The sequence below is a fragment of the Armigeres subalbatus genome, chromosome 1 (genome assembly GCF_024139115.2).
Source record: "Armigeres subalbatus isolate Guangzhou_Male chromosome 1, GZ_Asu_2, whole genome shotgun sequence".
NCBI classification, from domain to species: Eukaryota; Metazoa; Arthropoda; class Insecta; order Diptera; family Culicidae; genus Armigeres; species Armigeres subalbatus.
The window spans coordinates 46,307,419-46,327,622 of NC_085139.1; the positions used below are offsets into that span (position 1 = coordinate 46,307,419).

Sequence of the window (20,204 nt, forward strand, 5' to 3'; positions counted from 1 at the left end):
ACAACCATTTCGTGGTGACCAACCACGATGACGATGCAGATGGTTGCCGCTGCGTAGTGTTCTGTTTGCTGAGCTACCATCGGCGATCGACAACCATTCGGAGAGTGGCGAGTCAACCGCACCAACACACCCCTGCGGGATCAGCAATGTGTCGGGAACGGCGTATATTTATCACCACAAAAGCCTTTGCCCTGCAACGAGTACCCTCATAATCGATCAGATATTCGAGTAAGTGAGACGTAGATTTCAGTGCATCCGTCGAAAACGGATTGAAGAAGTTTAATTCAAAAGTAGCTTTGCCTCATTTATCTACCTGTTTTTCAGCACTCATCTGCTGATTTTGTCGAATTAAGAAGATTCACAAAATCGTGGGTAAGTGAAGTTGCGAACGGAGATTTGGAGTTCATCACTGTAGTGTTTGTGATTCTGATCTTACAGTAACGAGTCATCATGAAGCTTTTTTTGGTATCCGCTGCCCTCGTAGCCGGACTCTGCATGGTTCATGCTGTTGACTACAATTGTAAGTATATTCTAAAGAAGTTGCACAAAAAATAAAAGAATCTCGTCAGAGTGGTTGCCCTTGTAGATTGAGTGACCAGGAAACCATACGTACTGCGTCACTCAGATAGGGTAAAAGTACCGCCGATATGATAGTTGAGTTGTTTACTCCCTTTTCTAGCTTCCGACGTCAATCAGTTCACGGCCCAATTCTCCTCTGTCAACCATGTATTCAATGACCTGCAAACGTTCACCAATCAACAGCTGGATAAGTCATTCGATTTTCTTCTCCTGTCGTTCACGTTCGACAAATACGATCTGAATCGCCCAGGGTTCGAAAAGCTGTACCGCAAGATCTCCGACAAAGCCTGGGAGGATACGGAGAAGTTGATCAAGTACCAAAGCAAACGTGGTCTCACTGTTCAGCTGGATGGTGTCCAGAGCGGAGTTGGTAAGTACACAATTCGCCAAGTTAACGAGCAACTCATAAATTATCTCCTCTTCTGTCACCCTCGCAGTCAGCCAGCTGAACGAAGGCAAGGTTGGCGGCAAGACGTCGCTCCTCGACAGCAACGAGCTGTCCTCCCTGAAGGTCGCCCTCGGCTACGAGAAAATCCTGGCCGATGAGAGCCACCGCATCCACAAGAAAATTTCCCACGCACACGACAAGGGACAGGCCTACGATCCCGATGTGGCGCACTTCCTGGATGAGGAGGTCATCGAGTACCAGAGTGGAACCGTTCGCAAGCTGACCGGCTACATTCACAACCTGCACAGCATCATCGAGGAGGCCAACACCAAGGAATTGGGTATCCACATGTTCGACGAGTACCTGGATAAGGCTGAATAAGGCGCTTGCCATCGGAAGCGCTTACACGTAGCATAATGTAAGAAGATCAAAAATTTTATTTTGCCACCTTCCCAAGTCAACGATTCTGTATTAGTGTAGTACAAGATTTCCTGTAATTATTGTTCGGCGAATAAAAAATCACACAGAAAAGAGTATTTTTGATTGGTCGTTTATTGTTTTAATTTCCGACAACAGCATTGATAGCACTTCCCATTTGTAAACTCTCACCTGCATCCTCAAATATTGTTTACAACTGTTCTTATCTGAATCTTCGGTTCCGAAAACCACATGTAGCAACAGGAGAATCTGAAACTTATCAGTGCATCTGATCTGCGTTGAAGTGGGCAGAAGAGTACGTACTTATTGGCTGCGTTCGATTGGATCTTTTTGTCTTTACGCTGATGTTATCGCTCGTACGTGCATCGCTAGTTAATAAGAGTCGTCATCTGTTCGACAGATAATACCGCTGGAGTGTTTGGCTGACTGCAGGAAGACACAACGGTATCAAGTGCATACCACGTTGGAGTGTTGCAGAAGATTTCATGAACAATACTCGTTGGATTTGAAATTAATCCGTTGACAGCTTCAAAAAGTCAAGAAACTATAATTCAAGTAGGTATTTGTGAACCCTGAAATGATTATCATCAAATTTTAAATTAATTTGCGATTGGAAACAATTTCCATCTGTTCTTAATTTAGCAGAGACCGATGAGAATCGAAAGTACAAAGAGCGAAAATAGTAAAGTTGCTCTGCTTAAACTGTGGTATACGGTCTAAGAAATATTCTCTCGACTTTGAGAATTTGCTGCATAATAAAAACACTGGAATAAGATTTGATTTTTTCTGTAATACATTCATACTCTTGTTTACGTTCGAATGCTCATTCGATCCAAAGTTAATGCGCACTTTTGTTTACGCCAGCAAAATCAAATGAAGAAACGGTTCGAACGAATTGCTTTCGTTCTAAAGTATCAAATGCTCGTAAACAAGAATATGGGTGATACTTCTTATAAAAATAGTTTAAAAACACAAAGCAGCAAACAAAACTTTCTCATGATTGGAAGCAACAGTTTAACTAATAATCTTTGAATTTGAGCTATACAATGTGGATTGAAAATTACACCGAGTTTCCTCAAGTCTTTGTTGGCACTGTGAAGTACTGCTTGGAGATTACTGTAGCAAAGCTATTCTCTTTTGAAGATATTTTATGGACTTTTGATTGGTTGAACCTATCGAGGTGCTCAATCGAAGTCCCCTCAGCTGAAGGATCTGATACGGATAAAATAAACCGTAAGTCGCCATGGTCCGCTTGCAATTGTCGCCAATGTTGATTTCATCAGAGGTACTTACAAAATCCGTCAGCTTTTGGCAGCATGGCGCCGGACAGTTTTACGCCAACAATAGGAAATCTTATCCACATCTTTGTGACGTCTAGCCACAGTTCGGGGATTATGACAATTCAATATTGCCGTTGGGCAACACATTGCAGTCTTTGGATGTGCCGCAGTCTTCGAATGCGTCGATTATCTTCTGTTGATTGTTGATGTGACTTAATACAATATTTCCAAGAAGTTTTGCTACTTTTATTAGACAGTTCGTAATTTTCCGGATTTCTTGTTGTATGGTTTGGTATGAAACATCTTCGTCATTCTAGACCAATAAAATTATTTTCAAACACTTTTATTTGTTTCACGCAGTTTCATTCGCTCTTCAGAAATGACGAGACATCCGTGTATCTGTCCGTGAGCTGATGTGACTAGCATCATTACTCATCTTAATAATGCTGGTGAGCAGAAGTGTGATCTGACTTAAAACGTTTCAAAAGAACTTATCGAAGAGGTTAACAGAAGCGATTTATGAAGATCGGTTTATGAACTAGGAAGATGATTACTGTACGAAACGTCAATCGAAATAGTTAGCCAATCTTGTGCGAGCATTTATCGGAAAAGCTTGAATTTTTTTTAATTTTCGTTGCAGGTTAAAAAAAACTAAAAATCAGACTACGTGCGTACCGTCATACTGTGCCACCGCGCTTTAAAAACCGTACATATTTTCAGTTGCCCTAAACAGGACCATTTGCGGTTTGTGTAAATTGATGACAGTATTGCCACAGTTGTTGCGGAATTGTTCGAAGCTTTCAATAGAGCAGTGTCAAAAAACAACATTTTTTCCATGAAATTTAAATTTTATTCTGCTACCGAACGAGGTAAAACAGTTTGACAGACTTTCTTCTTCTTATTCATTTGCTCTATACATATTCTGTGTGGCAATGTTTCCCACCCGAAAAAACCTACACCGCCGTCGCCGGAGCGAGAATCGAACTCGTCATTCTACTCCTATGCTTGCAAGGCTAACTGAAGTCGTCAAAAAGGTGGTGTTTTCATTTTTCAAAAAGTCAACTTCTCCCGCAGCGGACCCACATTATTTTGTTGCTGTGCGAGACTCTTTGAATTCGGTTCGTGCTCATCGTGCCGGCGGCACTGATTTGAAACTACAAAACAAGCGAGTAATGAAAAAATTAATATTTTTGGCAAATATTAATCGGTGTATTAAGGTGTACGAAAATAATTATCGCGAGGTAAAATAACAGCTTTGATCAATTTCACTATCACCGTCGGTCGCGTCGGTGTTGCCTGCCATTGATCGAACGGATGACAATTTTCCCTACCATTTGTCTACCATTCTCAACGTTCCCAAGTCAAGTAACCGGCAGATCCAATGTAGTTCCATCAATGTCGAAGCATGCGAAGTTGTATAGAAGAATATCCAACAGTCTCATTGAGTAGCGAATTTCAGGTTGACACAAGTTGGTATGAACAATTCGATGCAACCTGACGAATATTTACTAGATCAAGAAACTATTCCTACGGGTAAATTTATTCATTGATTTTCTTGAGTCCTGAAACAGTATAAATTCAACTACTGTAAGATTATGGTCGGACGAGATTTTCAAAAATACAAATCCTGGCATTTCTTCCATCGAAAGCTTCACGCAAATTAGACCCCTCTTGAATCCTGACGCTTGCTCATCCTTTCGAAGGCACAAATCTGTTGGAGCCGCACATTACAGACAATGCTATTGAACATGGACCCGTGGGACAAATACGGAGATCTGATGGTGTTACGTCTCCAGCAGCCGAAAGGAAATTGAGCCCCTGTTGTTGATCAAAAAGTCGATTGAAAACTTCCTAGGTGATGAAATTGACTCGACCTTTGCGGAAGGAAGGAAGATCCTACGCTCTCAAAGTTAGAAATAAACTCCACTACTGCCAATCGAGAAGGTTACTGGCGGTACCGTTGTTCAAGACATTCCCCGCCCGGTGCCCAACTGCTCCAAGTGCATCGTGTACTGGCGGGATGTTGTTTACTACGATGCTTCTGAACTAAAGATCGAACTTGAGTACACCAAGGTATCACAGACACACACAGGACCACGAAAAAAAACTTGGGATAAAAGGGTAAAACAGTGGCTGAAAATGGCACTTGACCAAAATGGTATTTTGGCAGTAAGGGCCAGGACGACATTTTGGCCATATGACTTTTATTATTCTTCTCCTTGACACTCTTTATTCCTTTTAATAAGCACGCAATTTACACCATAAAGGTTTTAATTAATCTTTTTATTCATCAAACACGAGAGAATTTGTTTAACTTCGTCTCGCTTCATAATAAATTCCTATGGAACTTAAAAAAAAAATCCCTGGAAGCGATTTCCCGTTAAAATTTAACCAAAATTTTTGAAATTCATGTTTTGATCAGTTTTCTGTGTAATTTCGTATTTTTTTAATGAGTTATGTATGCTGCCCCATAGTATATGCAAATTCATTTTATATATATATATATATAGAGATTTCCCTTTGAAAATTCAGCAATTTTTTTGTATATTCCAAAGAGCTGCTCTTGCAAACTCCAACGAATTTTCCGTGGAACATAAAAAAAAATCCAAGTCAATATTTTGGGATACTTAAAAGAATTTTTAGAGAAAGTTCATGAGCTTTTTTCCGGTGAAAGTCTAAAGGTTCTTTCAAAAAAATCTCACGAGAACGCCGCCGCCACCGACCAAAATTATGACAAATGCTGCCACTTATTATTTTTGACTGGCTCACACTTCTACTTGTATGTCAATCGCAACGTTCGAAATCGCTCGGAGAACTATAGTCATATACAAGGGAAACAAGCGTTTTACAGACAGTGTAATCAGGACACGTTTCTCTTCCCCGACGGTTTCGTTGGAGCTGGAATCAAACACGAGCAGTCTTTGTAATTACGGAACTTTTCTAAATCAACGTACATCTAGTCCACATAATGAATCAGCGAGGTGCAACATTGCAACAACCGTTTCCTATTTCTGAAATTTAAATGAGGCAGTTCTTTGAAGAAATATGCTAACTATAGGAAGCCATTCACGAACATCCGTTAGAAGGTTGTTCCGAAGTTGTTTTATGACATTTTGCAAACTAACGCGAATGACTCGCTTCACGAACAATTTTTCGGGGTTCGTTTTCTTTTGTTTTCTCTGCGAATAAGCAGGTAGGTACACAGGAAAAAAGCAAAACAAATGTCCGCGACTATTTCACATTGCTTACTTCTCGTTTTGTGAGCAAGGTTCACATATTTCCAGTTAAGTTTATTCGTTGCCCAACGTTTCGACACAGGGATTGTATCTTCCTCAGGAGGTACTGCAATTTAGTTTATATACTATGTCCACACATGCACACCACCATTCCTGGAGATGTGTCATATCACCAACACCGATCACACAGACAAAACGCACATATGTAGATAGATTAAGTACCACATACGCAGAATTGTTACACAAAATTAAAAACATAAATGAACCGTCGGATAAACACTTTATGAGGTTAAACTGATAATATGCCTAACACCTACTTTTTTTTACAATTTCGACGATTCTCGAACATGTAGACAATCACAAGTGAAGACATTCCACTTAAAAGCTCAAAGTAATTTTCTGAACAAAATGTAGACAATGTTCGTTGAAGAAAAAAGTCATTGGCAAGTTGACAGATGCCTAGGAGAGATTTTTGCTGTAGCGTAAACGTCTTCAATGATGCTTACTTGTGCAAAGGTTGCTGTGCATCCAAATGTGCAGCGCAATGCAGCTGCCATTGAATCTGACATCAGTTTGAAGTTCAGCGGTCCGATAACTGCAAAACTTTGTTGATCAAATTTTATGAAATTTGGCCACAATATTCTTTGATATGCCTTTGATAGGCCAAATTTGAGCACAATTAGTTATAGAAAACCCCCTGACAATAATAGAACAAAACCTGCCAAAGCCGTCATTTCCCCTATCGAATTGCAGTTAAAAAGCATTCCAGTTTAATGACTTGCAGTTATCGAACGTATTACTACGTATCTACTGTATTACCGGTTTCGGTACTACCGGTTAGCGTTAGACCACCCTAGTTTTGCCCTTTCGATTTCTCTTGCCAAACCTATAAGACCTTTCCCCACCATCATCTTCCATCCCTATTCCAGTAACGATCGTAGAAAATGGATCCGGAACTGGCGGACAACCCCCGACGCTTGGACGTCATCCCTGCACAGGATACCTTTCCACCATTAAGGCCGGAGTCTACTTCATCAGAACTCTACGATATTCTCCACAAGCAAAGATTAGGCCCCAACACCTCCATACTCCCTGGACAGTCAAGCCAAGCCTCCAAAGGCATCAGCAGCTGACCGAGGCGAGGGGCTTGCCTCCGGTAGAGCATTAGTGAAGGGGCGTATGTACATCATGTCGTGTACACATGTCGAACTACTCGTCTACAACCCTTTTTGCTCCGTTGCCTCCCCCGTCTCCGCCGGCTGTGGGTCACGGACCCTCAGTATCCATCAACCACCTGTCAACTCGCTGCACCATATTAGCAGCGCTAATGGAATATTAACTTCTGCCGTAACAACCTCTGCAATCTGGAACTTCTGATTGCCAACTTGAAGCCATAGCGGTCGCACTACAGAATGCCCGAGGAAATGCCGTTATCAATGCGGCAACTGAAGCAGAACTGACAGTATTGAATGATGGCACTCCGACCTTCCGCCGAGGGTCCGCGGAGTCGAACTCGATCGTGAGTAGTACTCTGGACCACGGATAGTGATCCCAGAGGGAGCGACCACGTACCGATTTTCGTGGCACTGGGCAGTACACCGATAGGGATTTCTAAAAGACCGCGATGTATATACGACAAGGAAGATTAGGAGAACTTCCAACGAATCATCAATTATCACCATCGGGCAATGTTGCACTGAAGCACTGTGGTGGGCCCCCGTTCAAATGTCGGACAAAACCTAATATGTTGCTCGGATTTTCACCAAAAAGTGATTTTGGAACGCTCAATTTATTTTGAGGTTAGAATTGTTATCCAACATATAATATGCTACCGAATACCGTACGGCCCCGAAATATTGGAGACAAGCAATTAGGGAAGAAAAGTGTAGTAGTATTGTTTTAAAATTATAATCAAAGATACGGAATGGACCCTCCTTAGCCGTGTGGTAATATGCGCGGCTACAAAGCAAGACCATGCTGAGGGTGGCTGGGTTCGATTCCCGGTGCCGGTCTAAACAATTCGGATTGGAAATTGTCTCGACTTTTCTGGGCATAAAAGTATCATCGTGTTAGCCTCATGATATACGAATGCAGAAATGGTAACTTGGCTTAGAAACCTCGTGGTTAATAACCTGATGGAATGGATGGCGAAACGAAGACTCATAAACTACCTGAAGTAAAAACGGTCACTTTGACAACCGGCAATACGCCTTTCGAGCGGGACACGGCATGAGTACCTACTTCGCGGCATTTGGGAAAATTCTGGATGCAAGTAGGAGAGACCATAACATAGAACTCGCATCCATGGACTTGTCGAAGGCTTTTAGTCGTACATGGACACCCGAACTTCTGCGCCGGGTTTGCAGAAATCGCTCTCAATAGATAACGAACTACGATAAAAGAGAGACAAAAACTGTTCCGAATCATAACAAGCCATGATAAGAAATTTATCAAACTTGTATACAAGTGCGAAAAAACAGAATCGGATAGGCAGCCCCCACAGAAAAATGATGATTCTCACTTTGTTTTCGCTCATTTCATGTTGGTTACTGCATAGCTGTGTAGAACAAGTTGAAATGCATCATCAGAGCCAGTGCTTCCTGCATTCGGAGCTTTCTAAAAAAAAATTGTCATGGGGTATAGCCTCCCGAATCAGTTCTCTATCATGACAGCTGGCGAAAAAAGTCTCTCGCGGTATGCTACATATCGTATATGTATACAGGGATGATAAGTAAGAGACTTGTTCATTCTCTTTTGGATTCAAACCCTGCTCCTGCGGAAGCTCAAGCACTGGAGGATTTCCAGTAACATGATCAATATTATCAAGAACTTCCTCATGAACCATTACTTCCGTGTCGTGTTGGGAAACCGCACGTCTAAAGTGGTGAAAGACGAAACCGGAGTCCCCCAGAACTCGGTTATCACTGTTACGCTGTTCCTAGGCGCAATAGATGAGGCTTTCGACGAATCGCCCAAAGGCGTTTTCATCTTAGTATATGCTGACGACATAAATCTGCTGCTGACCACATGTAAGCGACCTCAAGCGACGTGGAAAAAAATGCAGGCAGCCGTACGTAAGGTGGTGAACTGGGCAAAATACGCCGGCTACAAGATGGCTGCGGGGAAATGTTTCAGGACACAAATATGTGACTCGAACCATCGACCTCTATGCAACCCATCACCATAGACAACGTGCCGATCCCTATAAATAGGACCATCCGAAGCCTGGGAGTCACTCTCGACCTGAATTTGTCTTTCAGCGACCACTGCAACCTGGTACGCACCGATTGCATAACAAGGATTAACATGCTCAAAAGCATATCTAGGAAGCGAACCCGTAATAACCGGCTCACAAGGATTCAAGACGCCAACGCCGTCATCAACAGCCGACTGTTGTATGGCTTCGAATAAATTTGTACAAACCTTCAAATCTTCCGGACCTCATCGCCACACTTTGCCCAGCACACAATAGGGCGATCCGCAGACGTAACCTGCGCGGAACCTGGCGTTCTCCCGTTCCGCCACGTCAGGCTACTGCGCCACTCTGCAGAAAGTTATTTGAAGAAGACGAGGTCCAGCGGCAACAGAGATAATGCAAACGAAGCCTTTCTCGGACTCTGCGGAAAACAGCTCCTGCGAATAGCCGGTGTCCGTCAGCTGGAGGCACGTAGATGGAACAAAAACTGTCCCAAAGTGGACCTGAAAAGTCTTACAAGGTTAAAAGGTTACAGTCACAGATAACTCCAAAGCCGAAGGCAAGGTCGGCGTGGGATTCGTTGCAGACGGCATCGATAATGCTCACAGTCACAGACTCCCAGACTGGGAAGATCAAGCGGTTACATCAGCCGCGAAGTACCTGCTAGCATCGCCAAGCACTGGGTCATGACGGTCACTGCAGCGGCCTGTGCCACAGACTGACACAAGCAGAGCAATTTCTGCCGCTGGATCAAGAATTCAACCTACCCCGGTGATGACCAGCATAACCGCAGAGAGCAGGTGATCTTGTCCCGGCTAAGAACAGGACACACAAATGTCTCTCATAAGCTGGGAGGCGACAATTTCCACACTTCCTGTGAAGTATGCAACTGCAGCCTATCCGTTGGGCATATTCTTAGCTCCTGGTCAGTTTTCCAAGCGGCCCGAGAAACGAACAATATTGCTAATGTTCATGACGCCCAGTAGGTGAGCGGAATACCATCAATTTCCTGATGGTCCACATGGACCATTCTCTCAGACAACTTCAGACAAACCGAAAATAGCAAAGCAAGAAACAATCTATCTTCAACAGACTTTCCTTTGGAACTCTAGCCTTAACGAGCAATATACAAGAATTAGAATAGCCAACAAAATTTTGTGCGAACATTCTAGAATAACAAATTGTGCCTTATTAATTCATACGTACCTTAATTAAAAATATATTTTTTTCAAGACGAGCCAGCCTCGGGCTGAAAGTCTCGGTAATAAAGAATAAAAAAAATGTATATCTATTCTTCGATACGGATCCATCCAGCTGACACTCGGGCTGATTGCCTGGACAAAAAAGACACACAAAAATCATTGCAGTTCTCGTTTCTACGTAAGTCTAGTTTTAAAAACAGCTCCCGTGTTTTAGAGTCCTTACTACTAAGTTTGGATTGACGGGATTGAAAGAATTCAATCTAAATTTATTAGATACGTTCTGCGATCACAACTATAGCGTAACACTAACGATTTTCCATCCAGTTTTTGGTTTCCCCGGGACACCAACCTGGGGTATAAGTCAAACCCTTTTCTGTGTCCTGAACATCACGGGCACCCCAACTCGGAAGGAAAGATCCACCACTCTCGCCAATCCGTCCATCCTCCTGGCCTCCCACAATTGGATGCAAGCAGTAACAGCATCTCTCTGGTATCTTTCGGCAGCCAAATAGTGACCTCCCACTAGAAAATCCTTTTCCTTCGTCACAAACGAGATCCTCATCAGATCTCTCTATCAATAGTTTCTTCCCTACCTTCCGAGAATGATCACAACCCTCACTCGGGAGTTGGCCCTGCTTACAGTTGCAGGATGACAACCGAATTTCAACAGAGAGACTGGGCGTGGAGCCAGATCCAGAAGGAAGATCCAGAAGGAAGGTCCTTCGTTCGATAAATAGAATGGAATCCCGGCCATGGTAAGTACTCTAGAGGTATATTTCTACTGTCGTGCTTCTACGGGATGAAAAGATGAAACAATGGAAGGAACTGCTTGACTAAATTACGTTTTCCCAATCTGTAACGAAAATTTGGAGTAAGATAAACTCCATTGGTTTCAGTACGCAGATATCTTTCTTGCTTCGGGAGCTCCGTTAGCACTTGAGGCCTAATACTGGAACATTTCAGGATTCCTCTGGATCCATAAAAAAAATTATCAATCAACCAGTCTTGGTGGCAGAGTTATTCTTTGCCCTCGGTTGGAGTCGCTGTGAAGCATCTGGCATCCGGTATCAAGGAACTGACTCTTTTAGCTAAAGCCTTCCTGGAATTATTGTGAACATGATGCTTGGACAGGCTATTCCAAAGCTTTGGTGGAAAAGTTACGTTACTTCGATTTTAATAAGCAAAGTCCTCAATCGAGAGCTGTCTAGTTTCCGAGCGATCTCCGTACCTCCAATGTTGTGAAGTGGATGGCTTAGAAGCTAGAGAAGTACAGGAGATTCGGATATCGGAGACGAGCCAGCCTTGGGCTGAAAGTCTCTTTAATAAAGACACAAAAAAAAAAAGATTCGGATATCAACAACATGCCTGCCGACCAGGCTGCGGAGCTAGCTTTCACTTCATCCGCCGAAGGGACGTCCTCCACTCTCCAGAACGCCTTCTAGAAAGAAAAGCATGCAGATCTAGTCTTATTAGATATAGCTAAGGTTTTCAGCCGCACATGGACATCCACAGAGTTGAATTGGCTGGTTGAATGTGGCTTCACCGTACATATATTAGCTTTTGTGCGGAATTTTCTCGTCGGTCGCTTCCGCCAAATGTTAATCGGGAGTTCTCTTTCCGGATTTTTCCTCCGAAAATCTTTATCTGGGATGCTTGGTGCTCATTACGTTGGATACGAATCCAGATATACCGATGGTTCGGTCTCTCAAATCAGAGTTGGAATAGGGGTCCTAGATTCAAAGTATACTTGCCAGCTCGTACCAGTCTCGACATACGGATGGTCTGCTGGACATCAAATCAAGGCCATACATAAAACATATAATCATTGTCGTTACAGATATCAAATTTTCCAGAGACAAGTACCGCATTCAACACAACTACAGGGATATCTGTCCAAACGTGCTCTTGTTGAAGACCATATTAGGTGAAAAACGGTAAGCCGATTATCCAACATTGTACAAACTTCGACATCAGACAAACTTTGAAAGTAAAACTAAAAATATTCACTTGGAATGAAATCTACGGTAATTTATTTAGCTCTGCTTCGAAATTAATTATATCTCACAGCGGATGGTAGATTTCAATACAGTTCTGCATAACTGTATAATAAGCTGTATAATAATATTGCAATCAGTGGCGCCGGGAGTGGGTGGGACAGGTAGGACATGTCCTACGCATGAATTTTCCTGGGTGGGACAGTCAAAGCATTGAACATACGAAGTCATTGGATGCCAAGAATTTGTGTGTTAGCAGAAGATGATTTTAAAGTTAATCAGAGTCCAAAAAATAATCATAGATTAATTAAATATTTTAGACGTTATGATTAAGCACGATTGAATAGATTATTCAAAGCCCACGGAAAAAGACTTCTTCAAACCTCAAAAGGTCTATTAAAATCTGAGGAACCAGAAACATACCGAAGACCGCTCTTAAAGGGTTCTGACTTCCAAAAACAGATTCTTTGAGACGAGCCAGCCTCGGGCTGAAAGTCTCGGTAATCTATATCAGCGGTTCTCAACCTGGGTACATGTACCCCTGGGGATACCTTCGCTGGCCCCAGGGGGTACCTTGGACAAGAATGAGTAGTGGCGGCTCTACAGTCGCATCTCCATATCTCGATAATGAAGGGACCATCGATATAAGGAGAGGAAGGAAAATTGAAAGAGGTACATGATCGATAAAAGCTCGTTGCAATGAAAAACGATACCAAAACAAATGTCATCTCTTATTTTTGTTGTGTTTGTTATTGTTAAAAACTGGTCTAGTAGTCTAGAAATTCGAATATATCGACATAGGAATTGAGAATCCTGAACAAAATATGACCAGAAGATATCGAGATAGAGAAGTTAGCGAGATGTAGAAAGCCCAAATGTATGTAGATTGAAGGGACCGATAAAACCATCGGCATAGGGAGAGACATCGAGAAATAGAACATCGTGATGTAGAGTGAGCCTTTTTCAAGAGGCTTGGAGACTACTTTCAAGAGGTTCAGTAGCTTAGAAACGTACTTTCAAGATACTTAGAAGCCTTTAAAGAGGCTCGAAATCCGCTTTCAAGAGACTCTGAAGCCTCCTCTGAAGAGGCTCGGAAGCCTTATTTCAAGAGGATCAGAAGCCTCCTATTAAGAGGCTCTGAAGTCCCCTTTTCAGGGCTCGAAAGCCGGCTTCAAAGAGGCTCGGAGGCCTCCCTTTAACAGGCTTGGAAGCCTCCCTTTAAGAGGCTTGGAATCCTTCCTTAAAGAGGCTCGGAAGCCTCCATTCAAGAGGCTCGGAAGCTTATCCTGAAGAGGCTAGCCCGAGCAGCACAAGTCAGACAAAAATAGTTACAGTAACTTGATTGTGACTGAAACTGGTCACAAATCAGTTGTAGAAACCAATGAGGGACATGTGTGCTGCTTGAGAGGAATTCTTTTTCCAGAACTGTTTCCCAAATTGGCATTTCCTATTTGTCCTACCCACGACTCGGAACGTGGATGCGCCTCTGATTGCAATAAAATCGTGCAAATCGGCCTCAAAGCAAATGAAAACTCATTTTTACATATTGAGATTGTGAGATTTGTTGCACGTGAACAACGTCGGACTTGATGGAAATTTCCCATATTCTTCATGCGTAGAACCATTATTATAACTATAACGGTTCTTATAACTGTAAGAATTATAACTATTACGGTTATGGGCACTGTAGTTCTTATGAAAGTTTTAATAAACTCTATGATAAACTGTTTATTAAAGCTTTCATAAGAACTACAGGGCCCATAACCGTAATAGTTATAATTAATGTTTTTTATACGTGACAAAACTATTGTGATAATAATCAAACCTATAAGATGCATACCGACCAAAAATCAAATTGACCGTTACAGAACACCCATCACACTCAAAGAGCAATCAAATTTTTCTCCCTGAAGAAGACATCGAACCCGATGTCGAAACGTTGGACAAAATTTAAAAATTTATTCTAATAAACCAGACTGCATAGCCGAAAAATCTCAAAAATTATTTATAATAATATTCATTATTTAAATTTAATATTTTAAAAAGCCTTGACGCAATACACAGTTTTGTTGATCATACTATGCAGTTTTAATACGCCGGCGATATGATTACTATACCGCTGCTTTATGTAAAACGTGCGCATTAACTGCTCTAATTTTAAGTTTTAGATACTTCGAAGTTTGTCGGTAACAAAATTAATCTAATATTGCATTTAAATTTGAAGTAGCCAATTGGACAAGCGGTAGAATTATTTGTTATCACATAATTTCAATTACAGATGATTATGATTCAGAGAAATCGGTTCGCATGTTTGCCATTTACACCATGCTGTGAAGTATGGCCTGTACCTTTGCCCTATCTCTCGGCCTCGCACACCACCCATTCGACGCCATGACTTTCTTTCCTTTACCAACACTACGTGTTCAACCAACCATTCGTACTGAGAATTGAGTTCTCCATCTTTGTATTCTCTGAGTCCTCACATCAATATTAACGTTGCAAGCAAATTTCCACACCACCAAACGAACCAGCTTCATACTTTGTTTTCTGTATCAGCTGTTCTCGGGTGGTTATTATCACCAAACCAGCTTGTATTACGTCGCTGCCCACTCGCCCACCAGTGCGACTCTCATCACCACATTGCACGACGCGGCTTTTGTTGCTGTCGTGTTTGTTTTGCAGCCGGACCCAACCATGAAAACACTCGCTGCCTGCCTGCTGTCCGCGATGAGTAAGCACCCGCTTGCTTTGTTCCTCGAGCATATCGTGTCGATTCGACTGGATGGAACTCAAAACCACGTTTCTATGGTTGGTTGGTTGGTTGGTTGGATGGTTTATTCCAATGACGCAGTACACAGCGTGGTTGGTGGCTGCCAGACAAACCATCTTTCTGGAACAATCGATTGCTTTTTATTGCTGGATGGGGAAGGGCGAAAATGGTTGTGAGCCACGAGTGGGTGGGAAACCATGTTTGTGGTTGGTTTTTGCTGCAGCACGATGACTTCGCTGATTTAGTGTGAGATATTTCTGTTGGCGTGGGGTGGACGCATGACTTTCGCGAATTTTCATGGTTGGTTTGAAAGGATGATGAAATTAATGGCTTTCTTCATGGGAATTCCAAACAAACATGTAGCCTTTGTATTCTTTCTGACAAAGAAGATTGTGAGATGGCATTTTCTAAGAAGAAATGCTTGTTCAAAAGCCAGAAGGGTTTATCCAAATTAATCATTTATTTTTCCCGAAATCGCATCAATTTAAGGTACCATGCAAACTCATGTGTTATAGAATGTACAAGAATCCAATTATTGCTTTATATTGGGAAGATTTAAAAATAAAAAGATTTCAACAAGACGTCTTTGAAAAAAAAATATAGACTATAATAAATTGGTTAGCTCCGATTAGTCACTTTCTGGGTCCTCCAGGAGGCTTGAAGCGAACAGAATGTAAGTTAACACAGTCAATTTCATTCTAAAACCGGAGCCACATTTTCTCTAGGATTCTTTATACATATACTGGGAAATAAAATAAAACTCAAACATATTCATTACAGTTTAGACAAAGTAAACAATTGATTAGGAATTAAACGCTTGGTAGCGCTACTATAGACGAATCCAAGTAAAAATAAGAAGAAGCCACACGACGGTGTTCACTTTGACAGATCCTACAGCACAGCATAGGAAGATAATTTTAAAATGCTTATAATAAATTCTAGACAAATTGTAATTAAAATCTGATTGATGTACGATACGGAAAAAGTTCTGAATTGCATATCTGGAAGCTAATCTCATTTTTTTAAAAATATTTTCCAAAAATGTATCTATCATAAAGTTCGGAACTTTTTCCGTATCATACATCAATCAGATTTTAATTACATTTTGTCTAGAATTTATTATAAGCATTTTAAAATTATCTTACTATGCTGTGCTGTAGGATCTGTCAAAGTTAACACCGTCGTGTGTCTTCTTCTTATTTTTACTTGGATTCGTCTATATGTAAAACAATCTGTTATGTTAATGACTTTCCTGGGTTTTCAACTATTCGCAACCCCACTATGGGGAATTCTCATATAAATGGGTGATTAAAAAAATTCAATGAAAATTGTTTCTTTGCAACATATGTCATGGGGAGCAATATTCGAGAACTCTTTTTTAACCCTTTAAGGACAATCGTTAAACCTTCAAAAAAATTTACGCGCGAAAAATATCTATTTTTAAAGAATTTTTAAGACAATTGTTTTTGTCTGTTTCCAATACGGTTTACATAAATTAGCAAAAAAACATATTTCTAGTAATAATAATGCTCATTTACTAAACATGACGAGATACATAAAATAAAAACACAATTTTCAAGAAAACTTTGATTGCAGCGTTCTTGTAAAAGCGCAAATATGCGCAAGCAAATCACTCAATATAAGGTGATACTAGGGTTATATTTCATTCCTCCATTTACAGATTAGGGGACATTAAAGGGACATTAGGTTTGCGGGACCGTTTGTAGCGAAGAAATAATATAATGAAAGTTTTTCTTCTACAACTTGATATTGATCTGCACGTGCAAAACAAATCAAACTATCGGAAAGCTGAGGTTAAGTTTTGAAATGGTAAATAAAAACCTTATATTTGGAAAAAAAATGGCATCATAACATACAAATCAAAGAAAGGAATGATTTTTTATTTTCATTAGCTTTTTTCACTTCGCCACCCCATATCTTTTTATTGAATAGACTTAACGCTTCAATATTTTGCGATGCTCTTATCCAGGGTATATACTGTCATATGATTTGTATCTTCTAATTTGTATCTTTCTCTATATTTCTCATGTCCTAGCAATCACAAGAACTGGAAACGGACTTCCATACCGTTAACACTTCTATCACTTATACCCTTCAACTTGACTTCAACTTCTACACCGAACCAGACATTGCAATATTTTATTGCAATCTCGCATTAGTTTCGCGTACAGTTTGCCATAATTTGCGACATATGCACAGATTGTATTAAGTAAACGGCAGGCCCTTGCATTACACTGAGGAAAATGGACGTATGATTTTCAATCAAACGCCTTATGAAAATTTGCCACAAGGAATCGGTATGAATTTCAATATATTGCCTTATGAACGATGATTTTCATTTAAAAAAAGTAAAGTGCGGCAGACTGGGTTCGAACCATGGACGTCGGGGTCGGGAGGCCGGTAGGTAGACCACACGCCCATCGACGCTTGAATACTCGGGAAGCTTACTGCGTATAAGAACCACTCTTGGTGGAATAATCAGACGATGATTCATAAGGCGCCAGTTATGAATTTCACTAGTCCAGTTCGCTGAGTGTACACTCATACCGATTCCTTGTGGCAAATTTTCATAAGGCGTTTGATTGAAAATCATACGTCCATTTTCCTCAGTGTAGGTCTCCGGCCACGAGAAAATAAGAACTGGTTATGTGTTAGTGTCTACATTGAATCTAATTTTACACTCCCCCATCGAGGAGTGCAATGCTGTATACTTCGACAACCTCAGCAACCATACAAAAAAATTCGGTCACAGACGTGAATCGAACCCGGACCCTCCACCCTTAGCACATCTTGACTGACGCGCTAACCATCTGGACTATTTACCAGATGAAGAACGATGTGCCCAAAGGCAATCATAATCCACGTTTCATGCTATGCGGATATGACAAGTGGAAGGGTAACAGGGATAGCAATGAATGATACGAGTGGAATAAGCATCATGCATATTTGTGTCCTTTTCCGTTATCAAGCTGAATGCAATCAGGAAGACTGTGTGGGTTAAAGTCATATTGCTGTACACGATTCATATACTTGTTCTAGGAGGAGCCAACGAGATTCGTTTGGATGTATTGATCGAAACCAAATAAACCGACTTAGTGCAATGAGCTGTATTAACAAGTATGACATTCTCTGATCGACTTGAATGCGAGATTTGATACAAAATGCTTAATACAAAGAATGTCACACGGAATTGTTTTGGGTGTAGTAGTAACTTTTGGAATTAGAAGTAAACAAAAAAGCTTTATTTCTACACCTAATTAGAAAAAAAATATATCGCTTAGTTTCCTACAACATTGGCAAACTTGTTAAGCAAGATGAACCTCCGTTCCTCTAACCAAAAACACCCAATAAGTTCTACATGAACTCGTGGCAAGTGTAGATGTATATTCGGGTTGCAGTGATTGCATTATCATTTGATACCCCTTCCCTTCGTTGATTTGCATTATGACGCGCCAGGCGCCAGTGTAATCTAACATAATAGAATCACCAGAACTTGTACATTGAATATGACTGCTAGTTTCAAGTAAGCATCTATTGGTTATTTGTGCAAGTACAGTTGATCTGGTCATAACGGAGTAGCAACTACGGGCGGTCAATCAAGCTCAAGCTCAAAATTTAGTAATATTAATAACATCCTGATCCAAGTTAATAACAGCCTATGTAAGGAAAAATGTTGAACTCAGTAATACAGCATGATATAAATTTGTTATTCTTTTCTGCTTGGACATTCAGTCGCATAGCGGTGCTTATGTAAATAACTTTACCAGAGGGGAAGATGATTTGGAAACCCTCCCAAAGACGTACAGAAAAAGCCGGGCAGCCAAAATGCTTCCCAAGATGTGTTTAGTCTGTGTTTTCATATGCCATAGAAAAAAACGGCTCCAAATGGGATGGATACAACTAGGTCAGGCTTTCGAATTACAAGCCGAAAACTATCTGAGCATTCTTGGAAGGTACAAGCGATTCATCGACTTTCAGGGACCAAATACAGTAATCTTCAATTCTCCAGCATTTTGTTCAGTGGAATGCTGTCATCCGCTTATAAGCCGAATTAGTGCTGATCTGGATTGTAACTCAATTTGCTGAGACAGCAAGGAGAATCTGAAGACGAGTTTACCTTTAATATAATAAAATTGTGAGAATAAATTAAATTCATTTTAATATATGATCTAGATTTGAGTGAATTTGACCTTCTGTAGGCGATATTTGGAGACGGTTCGAGTTTTTTTTTCCAGTTGTTTACGTTCATTTGCAAATATTTCCTGTTGTGCCAACTTCGATAATGTTTCTTTAGCTTGCTCTAGCTCTCCTACTGAAGCGAATAGGTTCGGGTGGCAACTATGTTTGCGACGACATCGATTCATAAAACGAAGAACCAAGGCAGTAATCCGAAGTTAACGCCAAAAGGTTGAATAGCGGTGAAACAAAAAGTTATGCTCTGGTGTTTGTTGAATCACGAGTACTGTTTTTCGACGCTCCAGTAGATCCTCCGGTGGTGTACTAGTTGGGTGTTTAGGCCAATATTCCTCCTCGTTCGAGAGCCATGACGGACCGCAGCGCCACACATTGGCGACGGAAAAATCTTGAGGAAGCATTCCACGTGAAATGTAGTCAGCCGGGTTCTCAGTTTCTTTCACGTGATTCCAGCTATGCCCGTGGGTTAATTGTTGAATCTCTGCTGCCCGATTCCCGACGAAAGTGTTGGGTGGTGCCTGAATCCAATGAAGTGTGACCATCGAATCTGACCAGAACCACCAAGAGATTCCTTCCATCCTGAGTGCTGCTGATACTTTAGCGTACAGCTTTGCTCCCAGGAGTGCAGCACAGAGCTCAAGCCGCGGTAGGCTAACGCACTTGAGTGGTTTTACCCGTGATTTGGCTGCTATGAGCTCTATTTTGATTTGATTCGCCTTGTCGATGGAGCGTGCATAGATGCAGGCCCCGTACCCAATTTGATGTGAATACATGGAACTGTATAGAGATAGAATCTGGCAGGAAGGATTTCGGATTTTTGCCCATGCGATGACTGGCGAAACCAATCGTACAGCTTGGCAATCGTAAAAAATATCTTGCGTTTTGTCCAAATACATTCTTCTGACG

At 41.3% G+C, this 20,204-nt stretch overlaps 1 protein-coding gene across 2 annotated transcripts; it reads left to right on the forward strand.

Annotated features, from left to right (window-relative positions):
* The first annotated feature begins 199 nt into the window (after positions 1–199).
* Positions 200–1,503, forward strand: LOC134225117 (ferritin light chain-like). Of its 2 annotated transcripts, none has more exons than XM_062704925.1 (4): positions 200–372; positions 416–520; positions 680–949; positions 1,017–1,503. In XM_062704925.1, the coding sequence occupies exons 2-4, from the start codon at positions 451–453 to the stop codon at positions 1,346–1,348; spliced, it is 672 nt and encodes a 223-aa protein (XP_062560909.1). In that variant the 5' UTR covers positions 200–372; positions 416–450; the 3' UTR covers positions 1,349–1,503. The 2 variants fall into 2 exon arrangements, with proteins under 2 accessions (XP_062560909.1, XP_062560899.1); XM_062704915.1 differs by having other exon boundaries at positions 201–372; positions 439–520.
* Positions 1,504–20,204: the final 18,701 nt, after the last annotated feature.